At 41.3% G+C, this 19,314-nt stretch overlaps 7 protein-coding genes across 7 annotated transcripts; 5 read left to right on the plus strand and 2 right to left on the minus strand.

The window, feature by feature from the left end:
- Window positions 1-2,615: 2,615 nt before the first annotated feature.
- Window positions 2,616-3,712, plus strand: GCK72_024557 (uncharacterized protein; the record flags this gene model as incomplete). The annotated part of the gene is made up of 2 exons (XM_003117958.2): window positions 2,616-2,648; window positions 2,804-3,712. The coding sequence occupies 2 exons, from the start codon at window positions 2,616-2,618 to the stop codon at window positions 3,710-3,712; spliced, it is 942 nt and encodes a 313-aa protein (XP_003118006.2).
- Window positions 3,713-5,388: 1,676 nt separating this feature from the next.
- On the plus strand, window positions 5,389-6,547 carry GCK72_024558 (uncharacterized protein; the record flags this gene model as incomplete). The annotated part of the gene is made up of 2 exons (XM_003117604.2): window positions 5,389-5,490; window positions 5,639-6,547. 2 exons carry the CDS (start codon window positions 5,389-5,391, stop codon window positions 6,545-6,547), a joined length of 1,011 nt encoding a protein of 336 aa, XP_003117652.2.
- A 1,883-nt stretch (window positions 6,548-8,430) lies between these two features.
- GCK72_024559 (uncharacterized protein) lies at window positions 8,431-9,339 on the plus strand (the record flags this gene model as incomplete). Its single annotated transcript, XM_003117630.2, has 1 exon — window positions 8,431-9,339. The coding sequence occupies one exon, from the start codon at window positions 8,431-8,433 to the stop codon at window positions 9,337-9,339; it is 909 nt and encodes a 302-aa protein (XP_003117678.2).
- Window positions 9,340-10,643: 1,304 nt separating this feature from the next.
- Window positions 10,644-11,552, plus strand: GCK72_024560 (uncharacterized protein; the record flags this gene model as incomplete). Its single annotated transcript, XM_003118250.2, has 1 exon — window positions 10,644-11,552. One exon carries the CDS (start codon window positions 10,644-10,646, stop codon window positions 11,550-11,552), a length of 909 nt encoding a protein of 302 aa, XP_003118298.2.
- On the minus strand, window positions 10,901-11,627 carry GCK72_024561 (uncharacterized protein; the record flags this gene model as incomplete). Its single annotated transcript, XM_053735936.1, has 2 exons — window positions 10,901-11,518; window positions 11,610-11,627. 2 exons carry the CDS (start codon window positions 11,625-11,627, stop codon window positions 10,901-10,903), a joined length of 636 nt encoding a protein of 211 aa, XP_053579502.1.
- Window positions 11,628-13,179: 1,552 nt separating this feature from the next.
- GCK72_024562 (uncharacterized protein) lies at window positions 13,180-14,082 on the plus strand (the record flags this gene model as incomplete). The annotated part of the gene is made up of 1 exon (XM_003118377.2): window positions 13,180-14,082. One exon carries the CDS (start codon window positions 13,180-13,182, stop codon window positions 14,080-14,082), a length of 903 nt encoding a protein of 300 aa, XP_003118425.2.
- Window positions 13,446-16,684, minus strand: GCK72_024563 (uncharacterized protein; the record flags this gene model as incomplete). Its single annotated transcript, XM_053735937.1, has 11 exons — window positions 13,446-14,048; window positions 14,708-14,798; window positions 14,843-15,138; window positions 15,185-15,298; window positions 15,343-15,454; window positions 15,502-15,616; window positions 15,662-15,857; window positions 15,904-16,043; window positions 16,096-16,207; window positions 16,254-16,421; window positions 16,607-16,684. The coding sequence occupies 11 exons, from the start codon at window positions 16,682-16,684 to the stop codon at window positions 13,446-13,448; spliced, it is 2,025 nt and encodes a 674-aa protein (XP_053579503.1).
- Window positions 16,685-19,314: the final 2,630 nt, after the last annotated feature.

Consider the following 19,314-nt stretch of genomic DNA (forward strand, 5'->3'; position numbering starts at 1 on the left):
AAACAATTGCATTTTGGCAGAAGAATTGCACAATAGTGTCGTCATTTTGCCGCTTTAATCTTCTTTGCTTTAACGGAACCAAGCCGTGGAACACACCGAGTGCTCTGAAAGGGCACGTTTTTGATTTTCCGGAGAAGGGAGCCTAGCGGAAACCACTTTATGCTCTTCGTCCACTTGATCCTTCGTATTTGGAGTGTCTCTGTGTGTTATAAGTGTTTTCTGATCCCCTTTTCTTGTTCACACGTTTCATATGCGTTGTGTTTTGTACCGCATTGAAACAAGGTCAATTTTCATATAGCTTATGTTACTCATCATTCAGACATTCTAATTCATTACAGTGAAGTAGTTTTTTCTCGCAAATCGGATTACATGACGTCAGTGTACAACTACTTTCTAGGATGTTTGCTAATGCTGATTTAATCGAAAAAAAACAAAATAGAGAACGTAATTAGAGAAAAGCTTGAATAGAACAGTATGGAATTGGCATCTATTTTTTCGTAGTTCCCTTCCAAAAACGAAGAATATCACTTCCTAAGATACTCTTCTTTATTTTTTCATTCATCCCCACCGCCAATGGCATTTTTTAATGACTTCCTCAAGGAAATGAAAAAACCGAACAGATAGGGTCTTTTTCTCATTTTTCTCTCACCCGACGCATGTAGACAAAAAAAAACACAAAAAGCGGTCCTCTTTTCTATCCAGGTTTGGGTTGAAGTGAGAAAAGATGATGAAGATAATGAGTCGCAGACAAGGTTTGAGTTGACGCCGGTTTTTTCAAGGGCAGGTATCGGTGTGGGTGATGGAAGGTGGCAGTGAAAAGATGGGAGAACTGATGGAGAAGCGGAGATACTGAGGTTGATGATGAGGGTTCAGAAGCGCCGATCGAATCCACGGAAGGAACAAAAACTTGGTTGTATGGAAAATAAAGGGGAAAGTGTCCGCAATATGTACGTGGTGTTCCTCAATATATCTCTCTTATCGGCGATAAGCTGCGATTTGTTGCGTCATTGACATCGGCAGCCAATTAAAAGAAAGAAAAAATACCTTTTTTTATATTGTTACAACGGCTGGCATTTGGTTGATCGAAGATTAAGCTTGCCTAGAGTCTATAATTCTAATTTGATTAGCAAAGGTTCAAAATATCAGATTTCTAGCGGCAAGAGTGTAAAATCCCCTCCCCTTCGTTTGCTGTGAAACGGAATTAATCTAGATATCAATCTTCACAGAACACAATAACCATTTGCGAAATAGCATTACCTAGAACGATTACCGGAAAAGCATATCTTCAATTGATAAAATCGCCGTCGTGTCGCAGAAAAACAAAAACCATTGCATCGACAGAAAAAAAAAACGAAAGAAGGAAGTTATTGTGTTGTAGTAGTAGTAGATTGAGAAGGTCATTTGACTGAGCTGTCATGCCGATATATCTCATCGTGGAGGACGCTGAAACGATTTCGGTTCACATCTATTGTTTTATTTGACAGCAACATCAAAACATTTAGTACTTCGCTAGTACTTTTAGATAAGATCAAATTATTTTGCCTAAAAAGAAAGAATTCGGGAACTGTAATCTTTTAAATCTAGGCCGAGAATTCAATGACCAAGGTGACCAAACTTTTGGACATTGAATAGTTTTAAATTTCTGCTTTTTGAAAACAAGTACTTGTTTCCACTACAAACTCAAAATTTCTTGAAACAGATGTTATCTTACTTAGAATTTTATTGGAAAATTTCATTTCTAGCAGAAATAAGAAAAAACGTGTTCTGTTATTTTTGATTGTTCTTTCATGGCGGTGTGTACAAAACAATTCTGTTGGGTTTTGTGGACAAAATGGACCAACTTGATGACGAGGTAAACAACAACATTATGTGTGGAAGACCCCTTCATTTTTTCAAAATGGTCTTTTTGTCTTTTCTTTTGCCATTCAACCGTAGTATTGAGTGTACGTGTCTTGTGTTGTCTGGGTGGCAATTCCATCAGCTTCATTATTCTTATGTGGTCTTGTATGGTTGGATTGGGTTGGGTTGAGAGGGGTGGTTGACGGGTAATTATGGCAACGAGAAAAGTCGACAAATATTCTTCAAGAATGAAACAAAGAAGTTGCAGTGTCTCAGAAACAAGACTGATTATTACATCGTGCATATTTGAGGTGTATGAATGAATCATAAGACATGGAATTGTAATGAATATTGACAATTGTAAAAGAGAAGTAAAATTCTAGATTCAGAATTGGGAATTTTATTTTTTATTTTTTAGGAATTCGAGATATGGCTCACGATTGATCGTTTCACAGATCTTGGATATTTTCATATGCAATGTGGAAAAATGTGTTGGATTTCAATTTACCGACTGAATCCCTTCACATCTTACTCTTTCCGTTCTTTTTTGCCAAAAATAACGAACACATGTCTTTAGCGCATTAGAGTAAAATACTTCCCTAATTCATCAGCTTCAATGTCATATCTATTGCGCTCAATGATAGAGCATAAGACAGAGAGTACGGAACGATAGAGCTTGACCTTGGCATAGCTGCTTTCTTCATTCTGATTGTCTGCGTTTCGTAAATAAGAAGACTGTTTTCTTGCCAACACCCTTCCGACAAACACCGCCTCCCATGAGTATAAAAGACGCCTGCGAATGGCATTTGGTAGGTGTTTCATCTCAATCCATTTAAGGTAAGCATTTCTTCTTATTTCTTTACCTACAGAAGAGATAGATCTTATCTTTTACTAGTAATGACGAAACAGTATCACATTACCTTTTATTACCTTCTTGATATGATAACAGTTTCTGACGTTCCAGATGTCTGATATCAAACAACTCGAGCAAGAAGCTAGCTCCCTTCGCCGTACGGCTCTCGTTGGAGTCGCCGTCTCCTTCACCGCCACATTGGTGTGCGTCATTGCCGCCCCAATGCTCTACAACTACATGCAACATATGCAATCCGTTATGCAATCCGAAGTTGACTTCTGCCGTTCCCGTTCATCCAACATCTGGAGAGAGGTGACCCGCACTCAAGTTCTCGCTAAGGTCTCTGGAGGAGCCCTCCGTTCCCGCCGTCAAGCTGGATACGAGAGCGCCGGAGTTGAAGGATCAGTCTCATCTGGACACCAAGGAGGATGCTGCGGATGCGGTGTGTCTGCTGCTGGACCACCAGGAGCTCCAGGACAAGACGGAGAGGATGGATCTGACGGAGCCCCAGGAGCCCCAGGAAACGACGGACCAGACGGACCAGCCGCCACCCCAGCTCCACACCACGAGTTCTGCTTCGACTGCCCAGCCGGACCAGCCGGACCAGCAGGACCAGCCGGACCAAAGGGACCAAACGGAAACCCAGGATCCGATGGACAACCAGGAGCCCCAGGAAACAACGGAAACGCTGGAGGACCAGGAGCCCCAGGACAAGCTGGACAAGACGGACACCCAGGAAACGCCGGAGCTCCAGGAGCCCCAGGAAAGGTTGTCGAGGTTCCAGGCCCAGCCGGAGCCCCAGGAGCCCCAGGACCAGACGGACCAGCTGGACCAGCCGGATCCCCAGGAGCCCCAGGAAACCCAGGATCCCAAGGACCACAAGGACCAGCCGGAGACAACGGATCTGCTGGAGCCCCAGGACAACCAGGAGCCAACGGAGACAATGGAGCCGATGGAGAGACCGGAGCCCCAGGAGGTTGCGATCACTGCCCACCACCAAGAACCGCCCCAGGATATTGAGCTCATTCACTCTGTATCTCCAATGCTTTTTTGCGTTGCCTGTCTTTCTAATTACCTCAAAAAATAAAATATTGAAGACATATATCTGTTTGGTTCTTTTGTTCAGATTTCATACAATCACTATATTTCCAAACAATTGGATGTTTGCCTGTTCCTTTCGGCCCCATGCACAAAATCAGCAAAAAATATGTTGAAAGCTGCAAACATCTCATTCTCGATTTATCTTAAGATTCTGCTAAAAATAGTCGATTGGCCAAGAAATTATATTGATTGGCCATCAATAATTGTTATTCAGTTTTTCCAGAGTGTTATTTGCATGAACAGTATACCACTTCATGATATAAAATTTCGGTATACCACTTCATAACATATCATTTCACAGCATCACCTTGTTGTATATCCCTCTATTGAAAAAAAACGTAATTGTAAACGAAAGGAAAGGAAGGATCGTAAACAAATGATAGGATATGACCTTACTTCCAAATTCTACCGAAATGCGGAAGTTATTTGGAACCCGAATTCAAAACGGACGGCCACCACGATTGCTTATCGCGGCGATGGCATTGATGAAACTACCAAACAAACAGTAGTAGAAGAAGATTGGTCGTGACAAAAAACCAAAACGATGTTCAAATACCTATCACGGAAGTAATCTAAGAATTGAAAATCACTATTAGAGTAAATCATCAGATTATCTAAAAAAAAAAGTTCCTGAATTGAAGTAAATGTTATACCTGATCAAAGATTTCGGAAAAGTGTGGAAAAAAGAAAGATGCCAGAAATCTATTTGAACAAGATAGACTAATCGGATCACCGCCACAGTACCCTAAATGTACCAACATTTGAATACACTCTTCTTTACTGAAGTTATAAAACGATTGAGTAGTTCTATTGGGTTTGGTAGAAAAAAAAACCGATACCGCCAACTTCGAATGAAAAAGGCCATCCGTGATGAATCTGCTTGATTGCACTTCTACCCTGTTGTACCATTTCATCGTTTCCCTCTGTTCATAAATCAATGCATCCAGGCTGAAAATCCACGGCTTCCGCTTCATTCAACTTCCTATCGTTGACCAGTTTCTGGTAGATTTCGAATACATATCGAAAGTTGTTGAAGTTTCAAGTTTTGGATCATATCATCTTCTCCTCTTTTTCTTTCTTCTCCTGACTTTTTTCCAGGAAATAATGGAACTAGTGAAAAGAGGGATTACCGAAAATGTAAAGTTGCGTTGTGATCTGTGAGGCGATACAATCAATCATTTTCCCTAGTTCAGCTGTTCCTGTTTTCCCCTGGCGAACACTTCCCTCGTTTTTTCGAAAGTATCCTAATTACTTTCTAAACCTGATTGACGTTGATCCTTGGATAACTTCTCCTAAAAAATCGCGTACATACTTGTCCCTCATTTTTTCAGAAGATGTGTGATCTGCATCAGTCATTTTTAATTTACTTCCGCTTTTGTCCCTCACCACAACCTACCGGCTTGTCCCTCAGCAACCGTGTGTAAAGACGACATTATTACATCACCGCCGGGTCCAAAACGCTTTTTATCACAAACTGTCGACCTTTTGCGGACATTTTTTCATTGTCTTTTCATTCACTGACGTCTCATAGTTTCACCGTATCTCTTGACGAACGACTCCGCCTTCTTATTGTCTGCGTCTTAAGAATTCTAGTTATGTTTTCAATACACACGGAGGTGGCAAACACCGCCTACCTTCAGTATAAAAGGCAGACGTGGGTGGCATTTTACAGGTGTCTCATCACATCCCAACACAAGGTAAGTCTTCTAATCTTTTTATCTGTCTAAATTTTCAAGTATTTTCTAGTCACCTATCCTTTTTGTAACAACGTAGAGACTTTCGGCAATTAGAATTATATCATCATGCCTCATTACACCCAATTATAACAACCTATCATCTTTACAGATGTCTGATATCAAGCAACTCGAAAACGAGGCTAGCTCCCTCCGCCGTGTGGCTCTCGTTGGAGTCGCCGTCTCCTTCACCGCCACATTGGTGTGCGTCATTGCCGCCCCAATGCTCTACAACTACATGCAACACATGCAATCCGTTATGCAATCCGAGGTTGACTTCTGCCGTTCCCGTTCATCCAACATCTGGAGAGAGGTGACCCGCACTCAAGTTCTCGCTAAGGTCTCTGGAGGAGCCCTCCGTTCCCGCCGTCAAGCTGGATACGAGAGCGCCGGAGTTGAAGGATCAGTCTCATCTGGACACCAAGGAGGATGCTGCGGATGCGGTGTGTCTGCTGCTGGACCACCAGGAGCTCCAGGACAAGACGGAGAGGATGGATCTGACGGAGCCCCAGGAGCCCCAGGAAACGACGGACCAGACGGACCAGCCGCCACCCCAGCTCCACACCACGAGTTCTGCTTCGACTGCCCAGCCGGACCAGCCGGACCAGCAGGACCAGCCGGACCAAAGGGACCAAACGGAAACCCAGGATCCGATGGACAACCAGGAGCCCCAGGAAACAACGGAAACGCTGGAGGACCAGGAGCCCCAGGACAAGCTGGACAAGACGGACACCCAGGAAACGCCGGAGCTCCAGGAGCCCCAGGAAAGGTTGTCGAGGTTCCAGGCCCAGCCGGAGCCCCAGGAGCCCCAGGACCAGACGGACCAGCTGGACCAGCCGGATCCCCAGGAGCCCCAGGAAACCCAGGATCCCAAGGACCACAAGGACCAGCCGGAGACAACGGATCTGCTGGAGCCCCAGGACAACCAGGAGCCAACGGAGACAATGGAGCCGATGGAGAGACCGGAGCCCCAGGAGGTTGCGATCACTGCCCACCACCAAGAACCGCCCCAGGATATTAAGCTCATTCACTCTGTATCTCCAATGCTTTTTTGCGTTGCCTGTCTTTCTTTATGTTTTGACAAATAAAGTATTGACAAATTTTCTGATTCTTCTTTTGTGATTTCGTTAAACAACGTTTTGAAAGTGACGGAAAAGATGATGAATTGTTCTCAAAAACAAGTAATTGAGTAGCCGTGGTTAATCTTGTAGAACAATCTGCGAAAAACAAATTCAAGCGAATCCCTAATAGTTTAACAAGTACTCATGTCTAGTTCCACACTATAAAGCAGACGACGTTATGATTCATTCCGAGGTTTGTGTAAGCAGAACTTCAGTTTTTCTTCGGTATAATTTCGTTTATAAATGTTATTTCCTACTCAGTTATCGTAATCTCTTAAAATTTGGTTTCTCATTAACCTACCAAATATCAAAGTTTCCAATGTCGCACTCTTCCAAATGACGCAAAATGTTTTGATTTAATCAGTTTCTTGGAAAGATAGGCTTTATGTCATGCTAGATAATTGCTAGGAACGTGAATATGGGTGTAAGATGGTGTCAGATAGATTTCTCTTAATGATGCTGCCAATCCAGAATGGTGAGGGCTGGATCACCTGTCAAATACTTGCAAGCATACACCAAAAAAATTATTGATGATGAATACCACGCCCTTGCTTTAAACATTTCTACGTTGTGAAGTTTTTCCTGTAAATATGCAAATAGAACATTTCCCACGTAATGTTTTCAAAATGATTCTTCTCCTTCATTGACAATTATTTTTATATGACGGTTGTCTTTGACTTTTTTGGCATGCCGGTAAATACTACTAGCGGAACAAATTAGTGAAGCTTCAATTGGTTCGCTGTGGGTGGTTGGAATGCGGCGAAATTTGAGATGTCCTTCAAAGTTAGCGACAAGAGCCTTTCGGTTACCCTTTTTTCTGAATGATCGGTATCCCTCTCCGTCATTGTGAATTGTGAACATTAATAGTAAGATCACAGAAACATCAGCGGTGCGTTTGAGAGCGGCAGTTTAATCTGGTGGCAAGGATCGAAAAACGCAACAAGGGCAGACTGAGAAAAAAACTTGATTTTTTTAGGCTTTTGGTTCCTTCTTGAAGTGATTAGGCATAGCATAGGACAGCTTTCGTGAATATGAGAAATGAACTTTTGAAGAATGACACTGATACAGGGATTGTGTAATACACATTCAAGGGAAGTAATAATGCAGACTTGCATAAACATACTGTAGAACAATGGAAATGAATTTTAGGTGATGACCTCAATGCCAACGTCAGAGAAACAGAAAACGAAGTCATATGCCAAGTATGCATGGAAATTTGTCAAAAACAGTAACCGGGGTGACGCATATAATAGAAATTTAATAACACTGAAAAACTTGAAAAAATAACTATTTTTGCTCAATCAACGAGTAGAATAGATAGTAATCTTCCACATACGTTTTTTAGCATTGACTATGGTTGATTTTACAATTCTCTTCCTTCTTCTCTATGATTTCAAATTGTTGTTCGGTGCACTGGCTTCATAATCTCATTAGGTGGTCTTTTTGTGTAGCGTCCCTCTCTTGTTTCTGTGAAGATTCTCCATTACGCAATAAATGTCGGGTATTTTCTATTTCCTCGATACGAAATAAAACTATCACCGTAATTTGAAAGAGAGTTTTGTCTCCGCCTACGACATTGTGCGTTCATTAAGGTATCTCCGCCTCCTAGTAGTATAAAAGCAATTGGTAGCAATGACAGACCAGGTATCCTCTCATCATTTCTTTAGTTTTTTTCTTTGGTATTAACGGTTTCTATTTTTTCTACTTTTGCTATTCTTCTTGATTCGATGAGTTCTGCCTTTAACGTGTTCCTAACCACCCATTCAAATCATCGTATTTCCAGATGTCCGATATCAAGCAACTCGAACACGAGGCTACTTCCCTCCGCCGTGTGGCTCTTGTTGGAGTCGCCGTCTCCTTCACCGCCACATTGGTGTGCGTGATCGCCGCCCCAATGCTTTACAATTACATGCAACATATGCAATCTGTAATGCAATCCGAGGTTGACTTCTGCCGATCCCGATCTGGAAACATCTGGAGAGAGGTGACCCGCACTCAAGTTCTCGCTAAGGTCTCTGGAGGAGCCCTCCGTTCCCGCCGTCAAGCTGGATACGAGAGCGCCGGAGTTGAAGGATCAGTCTCATCTGGACACCAAGGAGGATGCTGCGGATGCGGAGTCTCTGCTGCTGGACCACCCGGAGCTCCAGGACAAGACGGAGAGGATGGATCTGACGGAGCCCCAGGAGCCCCAGGAAACGACGGACCAGACGGACCAGTCGCCACCCCAGCTCCACAACACGAGTTCTGCTTTGACTGCCCAGCCGGACCACCAGGACCAGCAGGACCATCTGGACCAAAGGGACCAAACGGAAACCCAGGATCCGATGGACAACCAGGAGCCCCAGGAAACAACGGAAACGCTGGAGGACCAGGAGCCCCAGGACAAGCTGGACAAGACGGACACCCAGGAAACGCCGGAGCTCCAGGAGCCCCAGGAAAGGTTGTCGAGGTTCCAGGCCCAGCCGGAGCCCCAGGAGCCCCAGGACCAGACGGACCAGCTGGACCAGCCGGATCCCCAGGAGCCCCAGGAAACCCAGGATCCCAAGGACCACAAGGACCAGCCGGAGACAACGGATCTGCTGGAGCCCCAGGACAGCCAGGTGCCAACGGAAACAATGGAGCCGATGGAGAGACCGGAGCCCCAGGAGGTTGCGATCACTGCCCACCACCAAGAACCGCCCCAGGATATTAGGTTTCTCACTTACTTTGTATCTCCATTGCTCATTCTCATTGCATGTAATTTCTCAAAACTCAAATAAATTTTCAAATTTCAAACACTTTGGTTTTTTGTTATTTTTTTCAATATCTAGGTTTTACTAAAGTTTTTAAAGATGTGTACTTGACCAAAAAGTTTAGACGATAAGAGAAATTTCGCAGAATTTGCAAAAGTGGTTAAAAAATGTTGGCTGGTAATTTAAGTATTAGCTATGGAGAGATGGTAATCGTTACATAAATAAATTGAAGGAAATTAAAACAAAACATGTTAATTGCTGCTAGAATGTTTACTCAGTTTACAATTACTTGTCTTGAAAATTTATTACAGATTTTTTTGTTAGTTTGCATCAAAACAATGTAGTAAAGAAACATACTAGGAACTTACTGCTCAGCAATGTTAATACAAACATTGTTAGTAACAATGCGTGTTTTTTTGCTGTCGAAAATAGAGATGATAGATTTTATAACTTTCATTTCATTATGCTGTCTCTGCTTGTAATTTTTATACCAATAAAAGAGCATTTAACAACGCCATATATTGAAAATACAATGAGAGTCGAAGTCTCCACTTCTAATTTATTAAAACCAACAAAGTACGTGAATACGTTTTCTAAAAACCCAGTTCTATTCCAAACCGAAACTTTTCAGAGAACGAGCAAAACATCTATCTCAGGTTTTTTTCAGGTGTAAAAAGAATGTTTGTATCTGACATTGTTTTTAAGCTGAAATAAGATTCTGCAAATTATCGGAAAATGTTGGAATACTGCTTCTAGCCTTTGCATTTGCGTGTAAACTACAGTCATATTCTGCTGTAATCTAATACACATGTATTCTTTGTTGCAACATATTTTTGTGAGTCAATTTTTTTCTGAAACTACACTGTTGTAGACAAAAACACACATGAATAAAAATACTTGGTATTAGCTGTTCAGTAATCACTTCCGCGGCCAAATATCGGAACTTCATTTCCAATTTGTGTCCTCTGCAATGTCAAATTTTTTGTGCGGTGTGGTCGCCCCCCACTACCACGGTCGATAACCAACCCGAAGAATTGCCATCATGTCGTAAGTATTTCCTTGATGAGAAAAAACTATCACCTTTTTTGTTCATCAGCTAAGTCTCTCTCTATTGTCAGTGTACACTCATTAACCCATCTCCGCCCACCTGTAGTATAAAAAGTGGGGAAGGTGAACAGAGAGTAGGTGTATTCTCATCTCATTCTATTGTTCTGAGAAGTGAGTTTCATTAATAATTTCATTGAGTATATTTGGTTATTTGAAGATGTCTGATATCAAGCAACTCGAAAACGAGGCTAGCTCCCTCCGCCGTGTGGCTCTGGTTGGAGTCGCCGTCTCCTTCACCGCCACATTGGTGTGCGTCATTGCCGCTCCAATGCTCTACAACTACATGCAACATATGCAGTCCGTTATGCAATCCGAGGTTGACTTCTGCCGATCCCGATCTGGAAACATCTGGAGAGAGGTGACCCGTACCCAAGTTCTCGCTAAGGTCTCTGGAGGAGCTGTCCGTTCCCGCCGTCAAGCTGGATACGAGAGCGCCGGAGTTGAGGGATCTTCATTCAGCGGACACCAAGGTGGATGCTGCGGATGCGGAGTCTCTGCTGCTGGACCACCAGGACAACCAGGACCAGACGGAGAGGATGGATCTGATGGACAACCAGGAGCCCCAGGAAACGACGGACCAGACGGACCAGCCGCCACCCCAGCCCCACACCACGAGTTCTGCTTCGATTGCCCAGCCGGACCAGCCGGACCAGCAGGACCAGCCGGACCAAAGGGACCAAACGGAAATCCAGGATCCGATGGACAACCAGGAGCGCCAGGAAACAACGGAAACGCCGGCGGACCAGGAGCCCCAGGACAAGCTGGACAAGACGGACACCCAGGAAACGCCGGAGCTCCAGGAGCCCCAGGAAAGGTCGTTGAAGTTCCAGGCCCAGCCGGAGCCCCAGGAGCCCCAGGACCAGACGGACCAGCTGGACCAGCCGGATCCCCAGGAGCCCCAGGAAACCCAGGATCCCAAGGACCACAAGGACCAGCCGGAGACAACGGATCTGCTGGAGCCCCAGGACAGCCAGGAGCCAACGGAGACAATGGAGCCGATGGAGAGACCGGAGCCCCAGGAGGTTGCGACCACTGCCCACCACCAAGAACCGCCCCAGGATATTAATTTGTTTATTATCGCCGTTCTTGCAGTATTTATTTTTGCAAGTCTTTCAAACCATACCTCCAAATAAATCATCATGACTTCATTAATTGATGCATTTCACATATTTTTTTCAAAAAGATAGACACAAAAGCACAAACGGTTTTATTCAATCACAAGGTACTGTACCTGAAGGTTCAACCAATTTCACATAGCTCACATTACGTGTGTCTACAGCTGTTACAACTAATTATTTCCATTAGTTTAAAAATATTCACATTGTGTTTGTTGTCAAAATTGTAAAATTAACAATATCAGTTGAGGATTTATTTTCAATCACATTCTTTTTGTGTAGCAAAAGTATCATCATTCTAGTTAGAAAAAATTGTCAATGATTGATGACGATTACCGGGAAACCTGAAAGCTGCAAATTTACAAAGTATAGCTCAATATTCATAAAATACTGTTTTCTGTGGAAAAAATTATCATATATTTGAAGTCAACCAAGATAAAATGCTCCAACCTCTTGCTAGTGGGTGCGCCTCTATTACAGGTTTACGGTAACATTTTAAATAAAAATTCTCTTTTGAAGTTTGAAAAAAGATTGACTACCATTAAGAGAATTCAAAACTGGAAAGGAGGTATGGCATATTTGAAAATGTCAAAAATTAGACAATCTCAAAAAACATCTGAGAATTCATGTTGTTCTAATGCTTTGATACAAATATTATTATTGTTATTTATTACAGTGTAACCAGGAAACAAAAAATTTGAAATAGCATTATTGAGAAACGTGTTCCTCAAGGAAACTGGCACAAAACATCCTTTTTATCGTATTGCAGGCGCCGCTTAATGACGTCGTTATATTCTGATTGTGATTTTTTGACAAATTGAGTGTTGGATGGCATCGTGAATGAATCCATCATACAACACTCTTGCGACTTTAGATCTTAATTGGTGAATGGGTCTTGAAGAGAGAAAGCAACCCAATGGAATTAGATTTTATGAAAGTGGTATTGACATCCGGCCGTTGAGATGAAAAGTACACGAACTGAATCTGAAAAAAATGTTCCAAGGAATCTTGACCCATGAACAACTTTTTTGTGGAAAGCGAGTTTTTGATCCTTGAAAGTTACAGAGATAGTCAAAATCTTACAGTTTCAGAACGTGTACATAAGTTTTTGAAAGTTGAAAAACTCTGTTAAAAAAAGTAGAAAAACGATTTTTTCAATTCAATTCCAAAGGGGAAAAATACTACTTCAATGATATTAACTGAGCATAACAATCTCCGAACTGGTTGATGTGGAGAAATCTTATCATCCTACAACTGTAAACTATCTGAGAAAGTACAACAATTGTAGCATACAGAAAAGACCACCCTTACATAGTGCAAAAGACACAAAATATGGTAGATGCGAGAGTTTTACAAAGCATTTCCTACATGACAGAAGTAGTTCCTTGTGTCGAAAAAACTATCACTTTTTATTCACCTACACAGTCTCTCCATTGTTAGTGTACACTCATTAACCCATCTCCGCCCACCTGTAGTATAAAAAGAGGCAGAAGCTAGAAGAAGATATGTGCGGTGTCTTCACATTCTATTCTCATTGTTTCCAACAATTCATTTCTGAGTTCATTTTTTGATTTACAGATGTCTGATATCAAGCAACTCGAAATCGAGGCTAGCTCCCTCCGCCGTGTGGCTCTGGTTGGAGTCGCCGTCTCCTTCACCGCCACATTGGTGTGCGTCATTGCCGCTCCAATGCTCTACAACTACATGCAACACATGCAATCTGTTATGCAATCCGAGGTTGACTTCTGCCGTTCCCGTTCATCCAACATCTGGAGAGAGGTGACCCGCACTCAAGTTCTCGCTAAGGTTTCTGGAGGAGCTGTCCGTTCCCGCCGTCAAGCTGGTTACGAGAGCGCCGGAGTTGAAGGAAATTCCTTCAGCCAAGGAGGATGCTGTGGATGCGGAGTTTCGGCTGCTGGACCACCAGGACAACCTGGGCCAGACGGAGAAGATGGATTTGATGGAGCTCCAGGAGCACCAGGAAACGACGGACCTGACGGACCAGCTGCCACCCCAGCCCCACACCACGAGTTTTGCTTCGATTGCCCAGCCGGACCAGCCGGACCAGCAGGACCAGCCGGACCAAAGGGACCAAACGGAAACCCAGGATCCGATGGACAACCAGGAGCCCCAGGAAACAACGGAAACGCTGGAGGACCAGGAGCCCCAGGACAAGCTGGACAAGACGGACACCCAGGAAACGCCGGAGCTCCAGGAGCCCCAGGAAAGGTTGTCGAGGTTCCAGGCCCAGCCGGAGCCCCAGGAGCCCCAGGACCAGACGGACCAGCTGGACCAGCCGGATCCCCAGGAGCCCCAGGAAACCCAGGATCCCAAGGACCACAAGGACCAGCCGGAGACAACGGATCTGCTGGAGCCCCAGGACAGCCAGGAGCCAACGGAGACAATGGAGCCGATGGAGAGACCGGAGCCCCAGGAGGTTGCGACCACTGCCCACCACCAAGAACCGCTCCAGGATATTAATATGTATTTTGTTAATGGTTTTTTTTCATATTTATCTTCATCAATTCCCTGTGTATCCCATGTCAGCAATAAACAGAATTCTTCCCATAAAACTTTGTTTGAAAATTATTAAAAATCAATTATGTCAAAAAATATTGCCGTCGAAAGTTCCATACAAATCGTCATTGATGTGTTTCTTTGTATGAATCCCACTGAATGTTGTCGTGTTTAGCATGTGTTGGATCTGAAAGTAACAATATTTTACTATGATAGCGGGAAAACGTTTGTATAGACATAGAAAATTTGTTTCCTTGTATTAAGTTCAAAGACTATCTTATCCAATCGGTAAACGTGATTTTTTGATAAATGGAGTGTTGGTCGGAAGGCATAGTAAACATATACGTGTTTTCATACCTCCATTGTTTTTAGTGTGATCGCTATTATTTTTCATTTTTCATTGCCATTGATAAGCAACCTAGCGCGATTTGAACACGTTGTAACAATTGGTTTGAAAACGGTTGAGGAAGTGTTTAGCGTATCTATTTTTTTTAGTAAATGGGAACGATTTTCCTTTTCTACGATGGAGGTATTTCCTAGACGGATGAAAACTTTCTGCTAAAGAGACCACTTGACTGTTTTCACCTACCTCTTCACTTGATCTTCCTTTTGTTTCTGGCAAGTACAGGTAGAGAAGAATGGCAGCAATCAGAGCGGGACCAGCCGCCAGTATGAGAAGACTGAGATAAATCATTAAACCATCAATTTCTAATATTTCATTTACCTGTAACCTCCAATTAAGGCATCTATGCTCAAATAGAAAAATGTTTCAATCATGGTTGTTGACAAAAGGATTCCTGTTGATAACGGCTGGAATATCCAAGCATATTCTGGATCTACAAGCTCTGATGTCAAAAACCATGCTGGTCCACCACACCCAATTCCAATGAATGCTTTTGTAGCGGCAAAGCAGAGGGCAACTATCACTTTGTTAGCTGTGAAAACCACTGCACCAATATTTGCAACACAAGTTCCAAATAATCCAACCAGAACTAATTTTCTTCTACCATAACGATCCGCCTGGAAACTTCATAATCTTTGAAATGTTTCTTGTAAATGAACACACCAAAACAATTCCAAGAAGAGATGCAAAAAACAGCACAACTCCAAGCGCGTCAGAAATGAGAACAGTGAATGCATCCGTGGACTGATGGACTTTTTTCGAGTTTTGCGTATCTCCCTGAAAGAAATAAAAAATTTTATCGGCTTTTAATGATCATTTACAATTAACATGTTTGAAGAAAACGTATCTATCAAATCATCACCAGTGAACGCGTAGGAAGCTGCTACAATGGCTCCGATAATAAAACCTTTGAATGAATCTCTCCAAGATTTCCTGAATTATTTCTGTGTTTTGTTTACCAGATATTATTGACACCTTACCCGTAATATGCGTATTTGGAGTATGTCTTATTCTCCATCATTTCGTAATTTGAAATTAATGGTCGATATGAGTCTGATCTATCGGTCCCATGATAGAACAGTCTGGAGTTTATTGCTGAAAAGTTATAATAATGCGCAGTTAATACTCGTATATAAATACCTTCATGAATGCATTCTGGATGAAACAAGCTTAAATAATTCGGTGTTGGAGGTGTTATTACTAGCAAGAAAAGAAGAAATAGCACAGGTACCACTGCTGCTATCTGCATAATAGTGAATCTTGCATTTCCAAGGGGAAGTATTTCTTCTGATCCCAATAACAATCCAAGTAGAGTGGCAAACGACTGTGAGACTTGCTGAAAACATTTAGTCTGGTTGATTTTCCGTTTTCTGATTTCTCACTTGAAAATTATTCAAAAATGATCTGTGTTGTGGTGGACTAATTTCAATGATGTACAAGGGCAGAAGACACAAAGAGCTGCCCGCTTGAAGCCCAATCATGAGTCTTCCAATTGACAAGATTGTTGTGAATGTGACTTCTCCTTAAATATGTTTGTTTGTTGCAATTATTATCACGCATTGTTTTCTATTTACCCAGTGACAGGAATGATACAGCGAGAAAATGTACACCAACACCAATGGTAGCAGCGATGCACATGATTCCTTGAGCACGTTTCACACCCAACCATTTTGTTAAAAATGGTACCTAAAACACGCAATCAACATATATAGTAACTTTTTTTAAGACGTACCATCAAGAATCCGAGAATTGTTCCTGGGTAGAACATGCTAACGGTTACACTCCATTGCGCAAGCCAGTCTGATTCTGGGAGTTGACATGTTGGACAGAATCTTGAGAGCTTGTAGGCCTTCCTCGCTAGTTTATAGAAAGTATCAACAGATGTGTTCACATAAGTGATCTGAAAAAAAAGAACCTATATTGATAAAAATTGCCGCATTTGACCGAGAGGAAATTGTTCAATGGTCACATGTGTGCAAAATCAGGAAAACTTTGAAAATGTTGATTCAGCAGGAAAGTTTCACCGTTTCTCGGAAACAATATTTTGAATTATATAATGGTTGTAAATAATGAAATTAAAGTTACCTGGAACGCAAAAGACCAATTGGCACAAAACGAAGCGATGGCTGCTAAGATAACCAAACGGCATGGCGGTATATTCATCAAGTGTCCTGAAATGAATCATGCATTTTTGTGAAGTGCGCCATTTTTTGGAAAAAGATGAAAGAAAAATCCTAGCCAGAAATAAAATTAAAATGAAAAACAGGTAGCTGTGATAAAAAAAACTCATGAATTCCCTCTATTAAGAGATAGATAAACTTACTCCTGTTTTTTGCGTAATTAGAATATTTCAACTTAACAAGCATCAAGAAGTTCTCAAATATGGTTAAAATGAACAACAGAATGATGACAAATCAAACCAAAAATATCGGGGAGAGAGGTGAGATCATAAAATCCTACTTTCCCACACCGTTATTGTATTTTTGGGAAGCCTTGAGAAAGAGAGACGCTCAAAACTACTAGAAAATGGTGGAACATGATCAGAACAAATAAAACAGAAACTCTGTAAAAAATAAAATGAATGGTTTGTTTGTGTCAATGTATAGGTGCTCTGTTTCAATATTCACGTTTTTCAACAGTATTAAAAAACAAACGATAAGATTGAAGATGATGATAGTGATGTGGTAAGGCTTGTAGACTATTCGTGAGCCGTGTACGTGTTGGAATAATGGCCCAAAACCGATAAGATAACATTTTCCCTTTTTACTCTCTCTCAACATAGACACTATTTTAACGAAGAACAATGCACAAAATTGAGTTATCAGTTGTGGCTGACGTAGTCAGAAATCATCTTGGCTAGAAGTGAACTCAATTCCATTGAATCACGAGCCCTTTGTCCCTTTCTGCTTTATGATAACAGTCTGATTGACATGTCCAAGAAAAGGAATAAACTTATTCCACGATTAGTTTAGTAGACTAGAAAACCGATTAAAAGAGGAAGTTAAAAAGAGTTCTTTATCAGTGAATTTTTGATTTTTTTTCCCTCGATCAAACATCTTATAAGCTCGTGTTGACATGAACTTTAGAATTCGAGCTAATAGTTATATGATAAACAAAACATTTATCTAGTGAGCAAAATAGGATTACAAGTTATTCATTGAAATTTGATGATTGTTGTTAATAATTGTTGCTTACGGAACAAATTGTCAGATTAAAACAGGCCCGCCTGGAAAAAAAATCGTGTTCTATCATTTTGAACTGTTAATCGCCAAGTATTTACATCACTCAATTGAGCGGGCATTATTTTAACCTTTTTGAAAACTTGTATATTTTAAAAACGGGTTCAAGAAAAGGTTTTTTTTGAATCAATTTGTTTAATTTTTCAGATATTTTACATCGAAAAATCGAATTCGAATTTTTTGATGCAAAACTAGCTTTTGATTTGATTCTGAAGCATAGTCAAAAATTTGACGTATTTCAAAAAAACTCAAAAAATGTCAAATATTCGTTCGAAAATTAGTTTAACATAATTTTTAACTTTCAATCCTCGGACTGTGTCATCAGCCCCGCCCGCTGCAATTATGTATTTTGAATCTTCAGATTGTTCATTGTGAAGTGATCAACTAGGACTATTTGCTCGAGCATGATACAAACTGATTCACTTTCTTCTTCTCCTAAATCCTTCGAATTTTGCATAATTTGTTATTCCCAATCTTTGATCTCTTTTCCGTCTTATATTCCATATTTCTATCCTCCTTTTCTTGCACTTTCATGTCGCAAATGGTGCAAACGGCAGAAATAACGGAAATGTTGCTTGGTTTCCAATAATTCGTTTCACAAGACGTTATGACCCCTTCCCTCCTCCGTTATTTCCTCCCGTTTCATCTTTTTTCCTTTGATTTATTTCTACTTTTTCTTTGCGAAAAACTTCAGCAATGTTTAATTTAAGATTCCAACCAACAGCTTCCACATTTTCAATTAGATTGTGCGACTCTGAGTGCACCGAAAAAGAGAATGACTAATGTATGCGGGCGACACACAACCTCGATGACCTTTCACACCACTCGCTTTCTCTGTTATCTAACTCTCAACAGAGCTCATCACTAGAATCTCTTCACTCTCATATTGCAACACCTAAACTGCTTTTTCCTCGCTTTTTCTCGCTTCTTCTCAAAAACATCAGGTGTTATTCGACTTGTTTACATAGATAACAAAATTGATGGAAAAAGATCTTATGGCCGCAGAAACACGGGCAATCCGGTGGTTAGAACAAATCGGTTCAACGTCCTTTCTCACTTTCTGACTTCTCTCTTTTTTTCTGTTTAATCCATTCTTCTCGACTGTCAAAGTTTTATTGATATAGTTGATAATAACTGAATTGATTTTTAAACCAATGAAAAATGTCCTTTTGAAGTTTTCAACGGAGTTTCAAAACGTATATGGCATATTGCAAAGTCATTCATCTCCTGAAGTATTTGTTGCATAGCGAAAAAAACGAAAGTTTATTCCGAGTTTTCAAAAAGTGCACTTCAGGAATATGCCACTCTAGTTGAAAATGTTATCAATATTTCAAATTTTCGTTTTTAAATCAGAAAACAAAGTGGAAATTTACGCTATGGAGTTGATAAAGGCCGATTCTTAATGTTATAATTTTTACGAACCTTACGACTATTTTCGAAAATCTTTTTTTTCATTTCTCACTTTTTCACCAAATAATTCAATTCGAAATTTGTATATCATGTCTTCTTTTCTTCTCTGTACCAGCCAATGTATCCTCAACATTCTCCAATCTT

The sequence above is a fragment of the Caenorhabditis remanei genome, chromosome X (genome assembly GCF_010183535.1).
Source record: "Caenorhabditis remanei strain PX506 chromosome X, whole genome shotgun sequence".
NCBI classification, from domain to species: domain Eukaryota; kingdom Metazoa; phylum Nematoda; class Chromadorea; order Rhabditida; family Rhabditidae; genus Caenorhabditis; species Caenorhabditis remanei.